Here is a 14,038-nt window from a genome sequence, read left to right as displayed (position 1 = left end):
TAGACACAAGGCTACAGCAGAGGGAGATAAAGCCACATACAGTGTCTGTTATACCTCTGACCATTACTGTCAAGATGTCTCTGAAGATTCCATGTCAGTGAATAGGATCAGAGTGAATGACTACTCAAAGGTTCTGTGCTGAAATCTTAGAGCTTTTTAGCTTTTCAAAATTAGGACTTTGAGTTGAATTGAAATGACAAAATGTCCTTCTTTTTGATTTGTTTTTCATTACAAAGACAACTAAACCTGCTGCAATGAGCCCAAGTGAAGCTTCAAGCTATCAACTGACAGGGGCCAATTACCTAAAGGGCAGTAAACCTTACTCATCAAAGATGCAGTCAATTCTCACTTGGCACATCAGGTCAGTGTTTTTATAACGATAAATAAGACCTAAATGTGGGTCAGAAGAGGAGAGTTTAAAGAGTGAAGAGGCATCACTGAATAATAGAGGGGGGGGTTTTACCTTTATTTAGGCAAGTCAGTCAAGAACAAATTCTTATTCACAATGACAGCAGGTTAACTGCCTTGTTCAGGGGTAGAACTACAGATTTTTACCTTGTCAGCTCAGGGATTTGATCCAGCTGCCTTTCGGCTACTGGCCCAACACTAACCACTAGGCTACCTGCCGCCCCTATTTATGTTATACACAGTATTAAATGAAGTGTAACACCCCTTTCACACGATGAACGTCATTTTCTGGAGAGAACACTGATGTGTACGATGCTGACGGGTACAGAAGTGTCTGGCAGCCGACCCTTTCACTTCTCAACATTCAATACACTTACAGACACTTTGTAGCTCAGTTGGTAGAGCATGCTGCTGCCAGGGTACTGGGTTCAATTCCCACAACCACCCATATGTAAATTGAATTCATGCATGACTATCACTTTGGGTAAGTGTCTGCTAAATCAAATCACATTTTTTATTTGTCACATACACATGGTTAGCAGATGTTAATGCGAGTGTAGCGAAATGCTTGTTTTTTTTTTTTTTTTTTCAAATCATTTTTTTTTTTTTTTTAAATCAAATGGCATATATGATTAGGACTTGATCGGTTTAGCCAATTCTCTCTAGGATTGCCCTCTGATCCTACCCTGTGACTGTAAGGAGTTCAATTCTGTCAGGGCTGTGAAATAGTTTATAGTTCTCTGGGAGGGACACATGGGGAGATGAGGCAGAGATGGGTGATGGTATTTGGGGATATTATCTACATTGGGTTATGTGAGTGAGGGGTATTTTTAATATGGATGAAGAGTTCATTTGTATGAAGTAAGCCTGCCCTCTGCTATGACAGGACAAGGATAATTATAGATATGGCAAGAGTTTAATTATAGACAACAGCTGGTGGCATCATTTTAGGAGTTAGAGAGTCCCCTTTTCCCTCCCTAGTTCCCACTGGAGGTGCCTAGCCCCCTCCCTGTCAGGAAGGATCGCATTGCACAGATTGCTAAGTGATGGAGGGCTACTCATCCAGCCCGACCTTTTGGTATTTAGAAAAATATGTGCTCATTGTTGTAAATGGGAATTTGTTCTCAATCAACGTACCTGTTGAAATGAAAGTAAAACCATTCAACACACGCCCTTTGTTTTCTTCCAACGAAGTTGCGCCTGGGTCGCTCCGTGTGTCACTCTGAACAACCTGCTTGCAACTCAATTGTAACTTATCACATGAAATATAATTTTTATTTTTTTATGTGGCAAGAGAAAAAGTCAATCTACAGCAGGGATCCACAACTCGCAAGGGCTTCTGATTCTACTGATAATGTATAATGGTTTCCATGCACCTTTTAGAATTTAATGGACCAATCAGTAACTGATTAGTTTACTTTATTTTCTACTGAGGATACTGAGTACTGACATACTGAATTGAGTCAAATTCTTTGTCCAATAATAATCTTCCTATGATTAACAGAGATTACATTACCCATTCTATACTGAGATACCCAATCATGGAAGTTCCCTTGGACTAGCCTAAATGGGTAGAAGACAAGCTTGGGTAGAAGACAAGCTTAGCATTCATATCATAAAAGGCACAACACTACACAAGGGAATACACAATTATTGAACTCTTAGGCCTGTAATCCTGTTGGACCCATGTGTTAAGTATGTATGCAGTATCACAAGGTCACAAGTGTGATGTCACTCCCATAGTATGCAGGAGGCTTGGGCTGTTCCAAACTCCATACTAGCATATACTTCATGGAACGCATGCCCAACCTCTGTTCCGAGGGGTCTGCCAGGGGACCACAATTCCTGACATTTAATCCTAGTAAAAATTCCCTGTCTTAGGTCAGTTAGGATCACCACTTTATTTTAAGAATGTGAAATGTCAGAATAATAGTAGAGAGAATGATTTATTTCAGCTTTTATTTCTTTCATCACATTCCCAGTGGGTCAGAAGTTTACATACACTCAATTAGTATTTGGTAGCATTGACTTTACATTGTTTAACTTGGGTCAAACGTTTCAGGTAGCCTTCCACAAGCTTCCCACAAGAAGTTGTTGAATTTTGGCCCATTCCTCCTGACAGAGCTGGTGTAACTGAGTCAGATTTGTAGGCCTCTGTAATGACTTCGGCTAAGGTCGGCTCCTCTCCTTGTTCGGGCGGCGTTCGGCGGTCGACGTCACCGGCTTTCTAGTCATCACCGATCCATGTTTCCTTTTCCCTTTTGTTTTGTCTTGATTAAGCACACCTGATTTCTATTCCCTTATTATGTTCCTTATTTAACCTCTCGTCTACCTTTCTGTTTTGTCCGTGATTGTGTTGTGTTACCGTGTGTGTTGGAGGGTTTTCTCTATACGTGATGTTTCCTTGTTGGAGATATTCCGTTTTTTTTTTAATTAATATTTTGAGTAAAGACTTTTGTGTTTTTTCCTCAAACCTGTGTCCTGCGCCTGACTCAGACAACGAACCCAGCACATTGTTACAGCCTCCTTGCACGCACATGCTTTTTCAGTTCTGCCCACAAATTTTCTTTAGGATTGAGGTCAGGGCTTTGTGATGGCCACTCCAATACCTGGACTTTGTTGTCCTTATTTTGCCACAACTTTGGAAGTATGTTTGGGGTCATTGTCCGTTTGGAAGACTCATTTTTGACCAAGCGTTAACTTCCTGACTGATGTCTTGAGATGTTGCTTCATTATATCCACACAATTTTCTTCCTTATGATGCCATCCCTCCTGCTGCAAAGCACCCCCACAGCATGATGCTGCCACCCCCGTGATTCATGTTTGGGATGATGTTCATCAGCTTGCAAGCCTCCTCCTTTTTCCTCCAAACATAACAATGGTCATTATGGCCAAACAGTTCTATTTTTGTTTCATTAGATCAGAGGACATTTGTCCAAACAGTACGATCTTTGTTCCCATGTGCAGTTGCAAACCGTAGTCTGGCTTTTTTATGGCGGTTTTGGAGCAGTGGCTACTTTCTTGCTGAATGGACTTTCAAGTTATGTTGATTATAGGACTCGTTTTACTGTGGATATAGATACTTTTTACCTGTTTCCTCCAGCATCTTCACAAGGTCCTTTGCTGTTGTTCTGGGATTGTTTTGCACTTTTCGCACCAAAGTACGTTCAACTCTAGGAGACAGAACACATCTCCTTCCTGAGCGGTATGACGGCTGCGTGGTCCCATGGTGTTTATACTTGCGTACTATTGTTTGTACAGATGAATGTGGTACCTTCAGGTGTTTGGAAATTGCTCCCAAGGATGAACCAGACTTGTGGAGGTCTACAATTTTTTTCTGAGGTCTTGGCTGATTTCTTTAAATTTTCCCATGATGTCAAGCAAAGAGGCACTGAGTTTGAAGGTAGGCCTTGAAATACATCCACAGGTGCACCTCCAATTGACTCAAATGATGTCAATTAGCCTATCAGAAGCTTCTAAAGTCATGACATCATTTTCTGGAATTTTCCAAGCTGTTTAAAGGCACAGTCAACTTGGTGTATGTAAACTTCTGACCCACTGGAATTATGATACAGTGAATTATAAGTGAAATCATCTGTTTGTAAACAATTGTTGGAAAAATTACTTGTGTCATGCACAAAGTAGGTGATTTAACCGACTTGCCAAAACTGTAGTTTGTCAACAAGAAATTTGTGGAGAGGTTGAAAAATGAGTTTTAATGACTCCAACCTAAGTGTATGTAAACTTACAACTTCAACTGTAGCTAGTTGTCCAATGGTGCAATGAAAAAAAAAAAAAACTTGCTTATAGAAGATGAGTGTAGAATGGATAGGGGGGGGGGGGGTTTCCATTATCCCAGCCACACATCTTCCAAAAATGTAGAGGAGTCACTTAACGCTCAGTATTTTTAGCCAGGGCGAACGCATGTCAAGTCTGGCCCCCATGTCTCTCTCTTTGTCTCTCTCTCTGAGCCCTGACTGGCGGCATCTGCCCTCTCATATCCCCCTGAGCTGCCCACACCCTAGAGAGGTGGAGCCTCCATGTCCTTTTGCATTTGACCTGGGTGAGGGACCAGTAGCACGGTGAGTCTCTTTGGCCGAGGTGTCTGCTGCCCTCCATGGCCCAATGATCCAGCAACCAAACCCTTCCTAACACCTGCTGGTCTGACAAGTATCAGGTCGAAGCTATCTAGAGGCCTGGTTACCCTTTCTGCGGTTTCTACTGACCACTAAGAAAAACAAAGATTTCTATCCTCAACCCTTTCCCTTTGGATCCGAGACGAGGCGGTTGACGACACCAACCATGGCTAATAAACTGGGTCTGGCTGTGGGGGACGACACGACGTCCATCATGGCACTATTGGAGCGTGTGGCGGGCATCATTGACAACGTGCAGACGTGTCAGACACGTATGGAGGAGAGGCAGCTAGAATTGGAGAACAGCGTCAAGACCATCCAGGAGGACGTGGTGAAGCTGACGGTAAACCACGCCGCCACCAGCAGCACAGTGGACAAGCTGCTGGAGAAGACGCGGAAGGTCAGCTGCCACATCAAGGACGTTCGGGTACGGGTGGAGAATCAGAACATCCGCGTCAAGAAGGTGGAAATAACCCAGGAGGAACTGTTGGCCAAGAACAAGTTCCGGGTTGTTATCTACCAGGTAAGCCCATTCAGCCAATGTCATTGCTGTCAGAAGCAAGGGGTACTCACCATTGTCATCTTCATCCTCTAACTGGTTATTTAAGGATCATACTCTCAAGAGCTGTAGAAGGATGTGGTAAATTGTTCAAACTCATAGACTTTAGTTGAGATTTTGCTTGCAGAAACAACATGGAGCCTGATAGAATCTGTTAAAATTGAACGTGTTAAAAGTGAAATCAACGCATGGACTCTTTCAGATGGTTGAATGGTGCAGGCTTAATTTGACTTTGGCCTTCAAAGCCAACAGCTGCAGGCCTGCCGTTGACCTGATTATTTCAGGGCCTGAGTTGCCTTGACAGGACGTAAGATATAGTGCAGTCTATTAAAAGGTTAGATGCTGCACTCAAGAATACAAATCTATGTGGCAGATTGCCAGTGACGATATGATTTGGATTAAGCAGCCACGGATGGGGCGGAGCGGATCTTGGCTGCCATTTTATTTCAGACTAGGAAAGAAAGGGGGAGGTCAAATAACAAAGAACAACATGCTTTGTCTATAAACAAACTGGATTCACTGGCAGCCGCATAATCAATGAACGATATGCAGTTTGGCATGCAAGTGTGTGTGTGACATACAGTACTAATGTTGAATAAGAAACTATTGCTTTGAAGGCATGCAATGAGTTGATTTAATTCATACTCTCCCTGCTATGAAATGGATGCTGTAATTAAAGATGACTCTAAAACCAGATCAATTTTCAAACATTTTAACACCAGTTTTTACTCAAATGCATTACAGAAAATGTTTTATTTTATATTAATATTACCACTGGTGTTTATAATTTTTTTATTGTGAAATTACTACAAAAAGTAATTTCTAGAAGTTATTTCAAATATTTTTTGTAACGGTACGTACTTATGCTGTTTCCCTACAGTCTTGAAGTAAATACCAGGTAATAAAGGGGCTGTAAAGTAAAGTGATAGCAACTTAATTCTACTAATTGCTCAGTTTGCCTGGTCCAGAATGGGTCATATGGTTAAGACCGTTCCATTCTATTTTTACTCTAAAGGGGGAAGTGAAAATGAAACATGATAGGGAGGTTTAGGAATCAAACAAGGAGTGGGGACATCTGTGGCATGGTTACAGTAATGTTGGTTGATTCTCTTGGTATACTGGGATTGACTAATTCACCACACTGTCTGCCATTCTGGGATTGTGCCATTTAGTGACCACTAGGTGCTCTTTTTATGTCATCGTTTAAATGAAAATTGGTAAATGTAAATTAGAATTTAAATTTAGCAATTTTTTGGGATAAGCTGCACAGACCCAACATGTACATGGTTAGTGATGATTCACTTATGTTTAGATTGGTATAAGGGGATCGAAAGAAAAAGATAATGGATGGAACTAATCTTCCTAGATTCCCCTTGTAGCCTAAACCTGCAGTGGCACAGATTTATCAAATCAAATCTTATTTGTCACCTGCGCCAAATACAACATGTGTAGACTTTACTGTAAAGCGCTTACTCACGAGCCCTTTCCCAACAATGCAAAGCCGAAAAGTATGAACATGTGTAAAAAATAAATAAAAAATACATGTTTTTGAAAGATGAAGGATATACAGTGGTAACATAAAATAACAACAACAAGTGTACCGGTACCGAGTCAAAATGTCAATATAATTGACAATGTTTGGTCTCAGCAAAAGAGATGGCTCTAATGTTGACAAAACATTAAAGTATCTCCCAATTTTTTTAGAGAAATAAACTGTAAAACAAGTTACTCTTGACAGAAATCAGCTCATCGTACTGTAAAGCAGTTGGGCAAGAGAACATTGAAATGGCAAAAAAAAAAATACTTATTTGGAATTTAAGTCAGAATATACCACGAATAGAACAGTCTCGCTCTCTCTCTAATAATGAAGAGCACCTCCAGTCTTTGTAAAGGGGTCTGCTGTTATTTGCTGGGTCTAAATGACAGCTGACAACATTATTCAAAGTTATTATACAAGGTTATTCTGAGAGCCTGCTGTGCACAGGGTCCTCTTTCTGTTTTTACGCTGAGAGCCTTTTCCTGTCAAGGCCCTCACCTCCTAATAAAGTATTAGGAATGAGGCTGTGATTTTTAATAAACCTCTCTTAGAATTATATGAACGCAAGGGAATAAGTAAGTAAGACATATTATTAAGTAAGACTAATTAGTAAGTAAGACAATTTAGTAATTAAGTAAGACAAATTAGTAATTAAGTAAGACAAATTAGTATGTAAGACAAATTAGTAAGTAAGATTAATGAGTAAGTAAGTAGGTAAGACAAATGAGTAAGTAAGTAGGTAAAACAAATGAGTAAATAAGACAAGTTAGTAAGTAAGCAGTTTAGAGTAAGCAGTAAGACACATTAGTAATTAAATAAGTAAGGCCAATTAGTAAGCAAGTAGGTAAGTCAGTCAGTCAGTATGTAAATAGGTAAGTAAATATATAACTGTGTACAAAATGACATAGTTTATACAGAAAATGAGGGAGGACATTCTCAGAATGATGTCCTCGTGATAGGGCTAAGTTATATATTGAAATTGTATTGAATAGACTTCAAAAGTCATAATTTCTTTGGCATCATTTGGCAGAGTTTTATTGGGCTTGGCCTATCATAAAGGTTGTTATAATCCTTATGATTAATCCTTTAATCCATGTTAATCCTGTAGTTTTATAAAGTCAAAGGTTTGAACCTTTAGTGTAAGTGTTTAGATCAGGTGTTCTATAATACGTAAGAGGCATATCAATGATACAGTACATTAATAGTAGTAATATTTCATGTACCAAATGGCACATGTCTCGTTAGAGTATATTGGAACAGCACTGCAACTCTGAATTCAGCATTGGAAGCAAACCTCCTCACCCATAAATGGAACTTGAATACGTGTAAGGCTTTGGCACGATACTTTGAAATTCTAAAGTTTTCAGACCACTTGACTTTTTCCACATTTTGTTATGTTACAGCCTTATTCTAAAATTGATTAAATTACTTTTTTTCCCTCTTCAATCTACACACTATACCCCATAATGACAAAGTGAAAACAAGTTTATATAAATTTTTGCTATTTTTTTTTTTTTTTAATTAGTAAGTTAATGCTTAGAGCTGACCGCCCGGCCAAACTGAGCAATCGGGGGAGAAGGGCCTTGGTCAGGGAGGTGACTAAGAACCCAATGGTGACTCTGATAGAGTTTCCTGAGTTCCTCTGTGGAGATGGGAGAACCTTCCAGAAGGACAACCATCTCTGCAGCACTCCACCAATCAGGCCTTCATGGTAGTGGCCAGACGGAAGCCACTCCTCAGTAAAAGGCACATGACAGCCCGCTTGGAGTTTGCCAAAAGGCACCTAAAGGACTCTCAGACCATGAGAAACAAGATTCTCTGGTCTGATGAAACTTTTTGATCGGAATGCCAAGCGTCACATCTGGAGGAAACCTAGCACCATCCCTACTGTGAAGAATGGTGGTGGCAGCATCATGCTGTGGGGATGTTTTTCAGTACCAGGGACTGGGAGGCTAGGATCGAGGGAAAGATGCACAGATCAAAGTACAGAGAGATCCTTGATGAAAACCTGCTCCATAGCGCTCAGTATCTCAGACTGGGGCGAAGGTTCACCTTCCAACAGGACAACGACCCTGAAAATAGCAGTGCAGCAACGCTCCCCAACCAACCTGACAGAGCTTGAGAGGATCTGCTGAGAAGAAAGGGAGAAACTCCCCAAATACAGGTGTGCCAAGCTTGTAGCGTCATACCCAAGAAGACTTGAGGCTGTAATCGCTGCCAAAGGTGCTTCAACAAAGTACTGAGTAAAGGGTCTGAATCCTTGTGTAAATGGGATATTTCCGTTTTAAATTTTTAATAGACTTGCAAACATTTCTAAAAACCTGTTTTTGCTTTGTCATTATGGGGTAGATTGATGAGGGGAAAAAACTACTTAATCCAGTTTAGAATTGAGGCGGTAATGTAACAAAATGTAGAAAAAGTGAAGGGTTCTGAATACTTTCCGAATGCACTGTATGTAACTGCAATTCAAACACATGAAACAGTTGATGTATAATGTTAAGATATGATGTTAAGACATGGTTTTTCTCTTGTGAACATTTCTTGAAAGGATGAATGAGCTGGAGGCCCATGGAAAACGTACTGAAGCATCTCCAATTCCCAAATAACTTCAAGCAGGAGAGGGAAACGAGAGACCCAAGTGAACCAGTACACATCTGATATATGCCAAAGACTATCAAACCAGTTCTCATTAAAAGCGTTATTTAATGAACACATATCTAAATGAATGGTGCTGAACTCTCAGGTGACACAATGTTGTATCAAAACCTTAGTCTTTCTACCCAACTTTTGACATGTTGTGAAATACTGTAGGCCTTTATGGCATATTCTATAAAGTGCATACATTTCAAATTATGTAATAAATTATTATTTTTGAAATATCATTAAAGTCTTGTGTTTTCATAGAATATTAGAGGCTAATAACTTAATTCTGAGATGCACGTAGAACATAGTTAATTTACATTTTAGAACGGAGGGTGTTTCTTTGTAATACTGAAATCATACTGTTATTAAGTGATTGTAGGTGGGGAAAAAACAGCCAATTAGGGTCAATCTGTGAAATTTTGTTGACCTGTCTTATTAACCCTATTAGTCCCGAGGCCCCAAATCTCCTTTTCATTGACTTTCATTTATCTGCATGTCCAGCCTTTATATTTAGCCTCACAGTTGTGTTTAACCATTTTCTTTTCAGGACAACCAGGGCTACAAGTACAACTCAAAACAATTTGACATAAACAGTTGCATTCATAAGTTTTATTGACCAATGTCAATAAGAAAAGGTCAGCCAAAGCAAAAACATTATCATTTTGTATTTATTTATATGAATGCTGTAAGTACAGACATTTTTTGCTAACTGGGAAATGAATATCCAACTAGTCAGAGGCAACTGTGCAGAGTTTGGTGTTTAAGACAGCAACTAATGTGAGCTTATTACAGTATTATATACGCCATGTCCTTGGATTTCCTGTGATCTTCTATGTAGAAGAACCCCTCACCTTCTAATGACCTTGTGTAGCTTGTGAGCATCACAGAGCAGAACATGTTACATGTGCATGTTTGTGTGTTTGTGAGAGACTTTCAATGATAGCTTTAAATAGTTTGTAGCTCAAGTCATTCAAAAGTCTGTAGCTCAAACACCACGTTTAAAAGTGCTTAGAATTCCAATTTGCGCCGTCATCACAGTGGGACTCATTGGGTTAACAGATATACAGATATACAGATATACAGATATACAAATAATGGTTTGAACCAAATCCACTGATTAACTGAAACGCACAGTGTGTGCTGGATACAGTGTTGGGTTGCAGATACCAGTTTAGCTGCCATCTATGGTAATTCATACAATTATTTATGGTTCTTGGCAATGTCTTCATGAGTGGCTGCTCTCATTTCAAACATTGACTTTAATGAGTGAAGTACTGTCTGAAACATGAACCCATAAATAACTGAGTTATGGGACACGCAGCATTAAGCGAGAGCAGTTGGTCTATGCTTCTCAGGATCGTCAAGATGTCAGATTCTTCATTCAACAACTAAGGCAAAAACGTCAATATTATGGTGGTCATTCTCCTCCCAACATCAAGACTTTTAATTTCGGTCTTTATTTTCTACGGATTAAACCTCAATACTATTGCAATCCTTCTGTCAGAGCTCCGATATCATTAAACCTGAAACAAAGTGCTACCACTTGATATTACAGATGTATACTAGCAGGCAGACAAAAAAAAAGAAATGTTTTACTGTCACATACACTGGAGAGGTGCAGTGAAATGTGTGGTTTTACAGGATACAGATGTATACTAGCAAGCAGACACACAAGCACTTTTGTGTATCCCTTTGGTTGTTTTGAGGTGGTTCTGAGACACTCAACCTGGTTTCTGATCTCATTATAGGGTGACAGTGAGGTGCCAGCTGTGGCAGCCGGAAAGGAACCCAAAGGACCCAGTCAACCCAAGGCACCCAAACCGTCGGCGGCCGAAGTGGAGCCAGACCACTTTGAGCTCCCCCCTGAGTCTGATGAGGAGTACATGGTGGTGGAGGAAGCCTCGTCCACGGCCGCCACGATTAAGAAATCAGGCCTGAGCCGCATCGAGAGCTTCAAATCTACCTTCTCCCGCGCGAACATGACCAAGACGAAAGAGAACATGAACAGCAAGGTTGGCCAGATGGGTGAGCGCATCGTATCAACTGAGCGCCGGGAGAAGATCCGCCAGTCCGGCGAGAGGCTCAAGCAGTCCGGCTCGCGGCTCAAGGAATCTATTGCCAGCCATGTGCCAGCCAAACTGAAGAAGGAGAGGACTGTGGCGGAGGGCCAGGAGGGGGCCGAGGGGGTCACTGAGGGTGCCGCACCCATCCCACCACCCAAGGGACGCAAATCTGCAAGCCCTGACCTCGCCTACACGGAGGTGACCAAGGAGGCGGAGGATGGAGAGGATGAGGTACCGATAAATGATATCAAGCAGCTCTCCTAAAACATCGGTCAAGGAAACTGAAAAACAACAACATACATATTATTTTTCCTTTTTTATTTTATTTTTAGGATTGGCCTGTGACCCATAGTCCCAGTAGTCCTGGTCCCAGAAACAGGCCAGTTAGGGTGTCAACACGATGAGTTTATATAATCCACACACTCCTGTAACATTTGGAAGTCATCTTTGTTTTGGGAATTCAAGGATTTATATATATATTTTTTTTCTTCATTTTTTCCTGTTTACATTAGACAAGGACTTTCAAGTAAGTGTGCAAAACAAATAACCGGAAAAGAATTACAGCAAGTTTGTGGGATTGGACATTTTCTACAGACTATCAACATCTTCATAATCAACATACTTACAACATAACGGACATTCAATTGTCGTTAATTTGCATGTTGAAAGGCTGAATATGGGATGTTAAGGCTAAACTAGTGAAATGATGGAAGTTGAAATTGAGTTTTGGTATGAATGGTTTAATTAAGGTTAATGTTACATATGCAAAACAATAACTTGACAGAGAAATGTCTTGTGTGAAGGTATGTGAAGAGTGATGTGATGAGCTTTAGGACTGAATGATGTCAATTCATGCCCGCCGAACCAGAATTCAGTGAATAGATAACATTTCTTGTGCAGTTTTTGCAGAGAAAAACTAAAATCAGCTGTTGTCTGATGAGTAATGCATATATAAACATATATAACAAGTATATATAATTTCATAGAAACATTTGTTAATTTCTAAATTGGTCCTTTGTAGCTCAGTTGGTAGAGTATGGCGCTTCTAACACCAGGGTAGTGGGTTCGATTCCCGGAACCAGACATACGTACAGTGTATGCACGGATGACTAAGATAAAAGCTTCTGCTAAATGGCATATATTATTATATGAAACGGTGGGTGAGGAAACTACTGTGCATTATGTCAAATATCTATGGATATGACATTTTTTTTAATTTAAAAAAAATTGCTATACAAATGGCCAGTAGGAACAGACATTGTAAGTACATCATTTAACTCCCTATGGACATAAGCAGATTCCTGAATATTTGCATCTTCTGCTCATTTAGTATTGTTAAATATATGAAGCCATTTCTAGATATTTTTTTCTGTTATAGTGTGAGTGATTTGGCATGACTATAGATATTATTTCATGAAGTTGAGAGGAATTCTCTTGAGTTTATGCCACTTTACATATATAGGATGGATTTTAAGCCTCTATGCTGTTAAGGAGAGGTAACACATTGTGCATGTCATTATCTTATTCAATTGTCCAATACTCTTGTTAACTGTAGATTTTGTTTCTATTCAATGAACACAGTTGAAAAAGGTCTAAACTCAGTGCAGTACTACACTAACTGTTGCTATGGTAATCATTTGCTACACGTCCAACATATGTTAAGATAGTAGACAAGATAGTAGTAGAAAGCTTTTGTTTTTTCCCATAAAATGTGTCGTAACAGCTTATGACAACTACACTCGTATTACAACACGCACAACCCAGTCAAGAGGTATAGAACTGTGAAAAAAAATTACTGGCGTCCTTGTTTGCTATGCTCTGATTTATTACATAATTATTAACATTTTATAAAAGGGTTATTACTATGATGCTACACGATGCTATTCAAATGCTTTTTGACAGGGTGAAGTGTTAGAGGGGTTGATTTTAGTGGATAAATTGGAATAGGGGAAACATGTCATAACAACTATCTTTTCTACAGCACTTCAACAAATAAAATACCAGGATATGATGAGTTATTCAAAAACAAGAATTTCTATATGACTTGTGCATTGTTTACATCTACTGTTATTCTTTGAAAATATGTTTAATAAAAATTCCAAATATAGTAATTTGGCTGCACAAAATACCAGCGTTATTGATTAATCAAATAATTTGCACTACGTAGACAAATAGTAATTCTGAGAAATCACTTGGAATTAGATAAACACACACATTGTCGTCATTGTCATATTCAGAATGTGGTTGAGACACACAGTCACTCATTCACACTCACACACGCACCCCTACCTATCCACTGCCTCCGCCCACACAAACATGTTTTGCAAAACTAAAATGGCTACCACTTGAAATGAAATTTCCACTCATTTGCAGTCACAGAGCAGAGCCACTCCCCTCAGAGTCCAGTGGTCAGGGGACTGGAAGGTGCGCAGCAGCAGGGAGAAGATGAAGGTGAGGTCTGTGCGTCTGGGTTTCTTATAGACGGGACAGGGGTACAGGCTTATCCCTTGCTGACGCTTGGCATCGGAAGCCAACGTGCTGATAGCATAGACGTGGACCACAGGGAGGACTGTGAAAAGGACCTGGAAGTGAAAGACGGGGGTGAGACTCAAAAGGCTGGTTTCTAACAACTTCAGACTCAAAGGAAATTCATTACAGACCTGGGTCAAATACATTATGTCAAATACAATTA

The 14,038-nt window shown here is 40.0% G+C and overlaps 2 protein-coding genes across 2 annotated transcripts in view; one reads left to right on the top strand and one right to left on the bottom strand.

Annotated features, from left to right (window-relative positions):
• Positions 1–4,372: 4,372 nt before the first annotated feature.
• On the top strand, positions 4,373–13,465 carry cavin4b (caveolae associated protein 4b). Its single transcript, XM_021562516.2, has 2 exons — positions 4,373–5,067; positions 11,032–13,465. Exons 1-2 carry the CDS (start codon positions 4,711–4,713, stop codon positions 11,608–11,610), a joined length of 936 nt encoding a protein of 311 aa, XP_021418191.1. The 5' UTR covers positions 4,373–4,710; the 3' UTR covers positions 11,611–13,465.
• The window catches only part of dnah5l (dynein, axonemal, heavy chain 5 like), a 69,675-nt gene continuing 67,462 nt past the window's right edge, over positions 11,826–14,038 (bottom strand). Inside the window, exon 77 of the mRNA XM_036943917.1 lies at positions 11,826–13,928. Coding sequence (XP_036799812.1) covers positions 13,710–13,928 — 219 coding nt within the window. The 3' untranslated portion in view covers positions 11,826–13,709. The remainder of the gene's footprint in view (positions 13,929–14,038) is intronic.

The sequence above is a fragment of the Oncorhynchus mykiss genome, chromosome 15 (genome assembly GCF_013265735.2).
Source record: "Oncorhynchus mykiss isolate Arlee chromosome 15, USDA_OmykA_1.1, whole genome shotgun sequence".
NCBI classification, from domain to species: domain Eukaryota; kingdom Metazoa; phylum Chordata; class Actinopteri; order Salmoniformes; family Salmonidae; genus Oncorhynchus; species Oncorhynchus mykiss.
This window is presented reverse-complemented; position numbering and strand designations above follow the sequence as displayed.

Bases quoted from the DNA above. Each gene is read 5' to 3' on its own strand.
- cavin4b (XM_021562516.2), top strand. From the start codon at position 4,711: ATGGCTAATAAACTGGGTCTGGCTGTGGGGGACGACACGACGTCCATC. The intron at 5,068-11,031 runs GTAAGCCCATTC...ATCTCATTATAG, and splicing joins TCCGGGTTGTTATCTACCAG to GGTGACAGTGAGGTGCCAGC.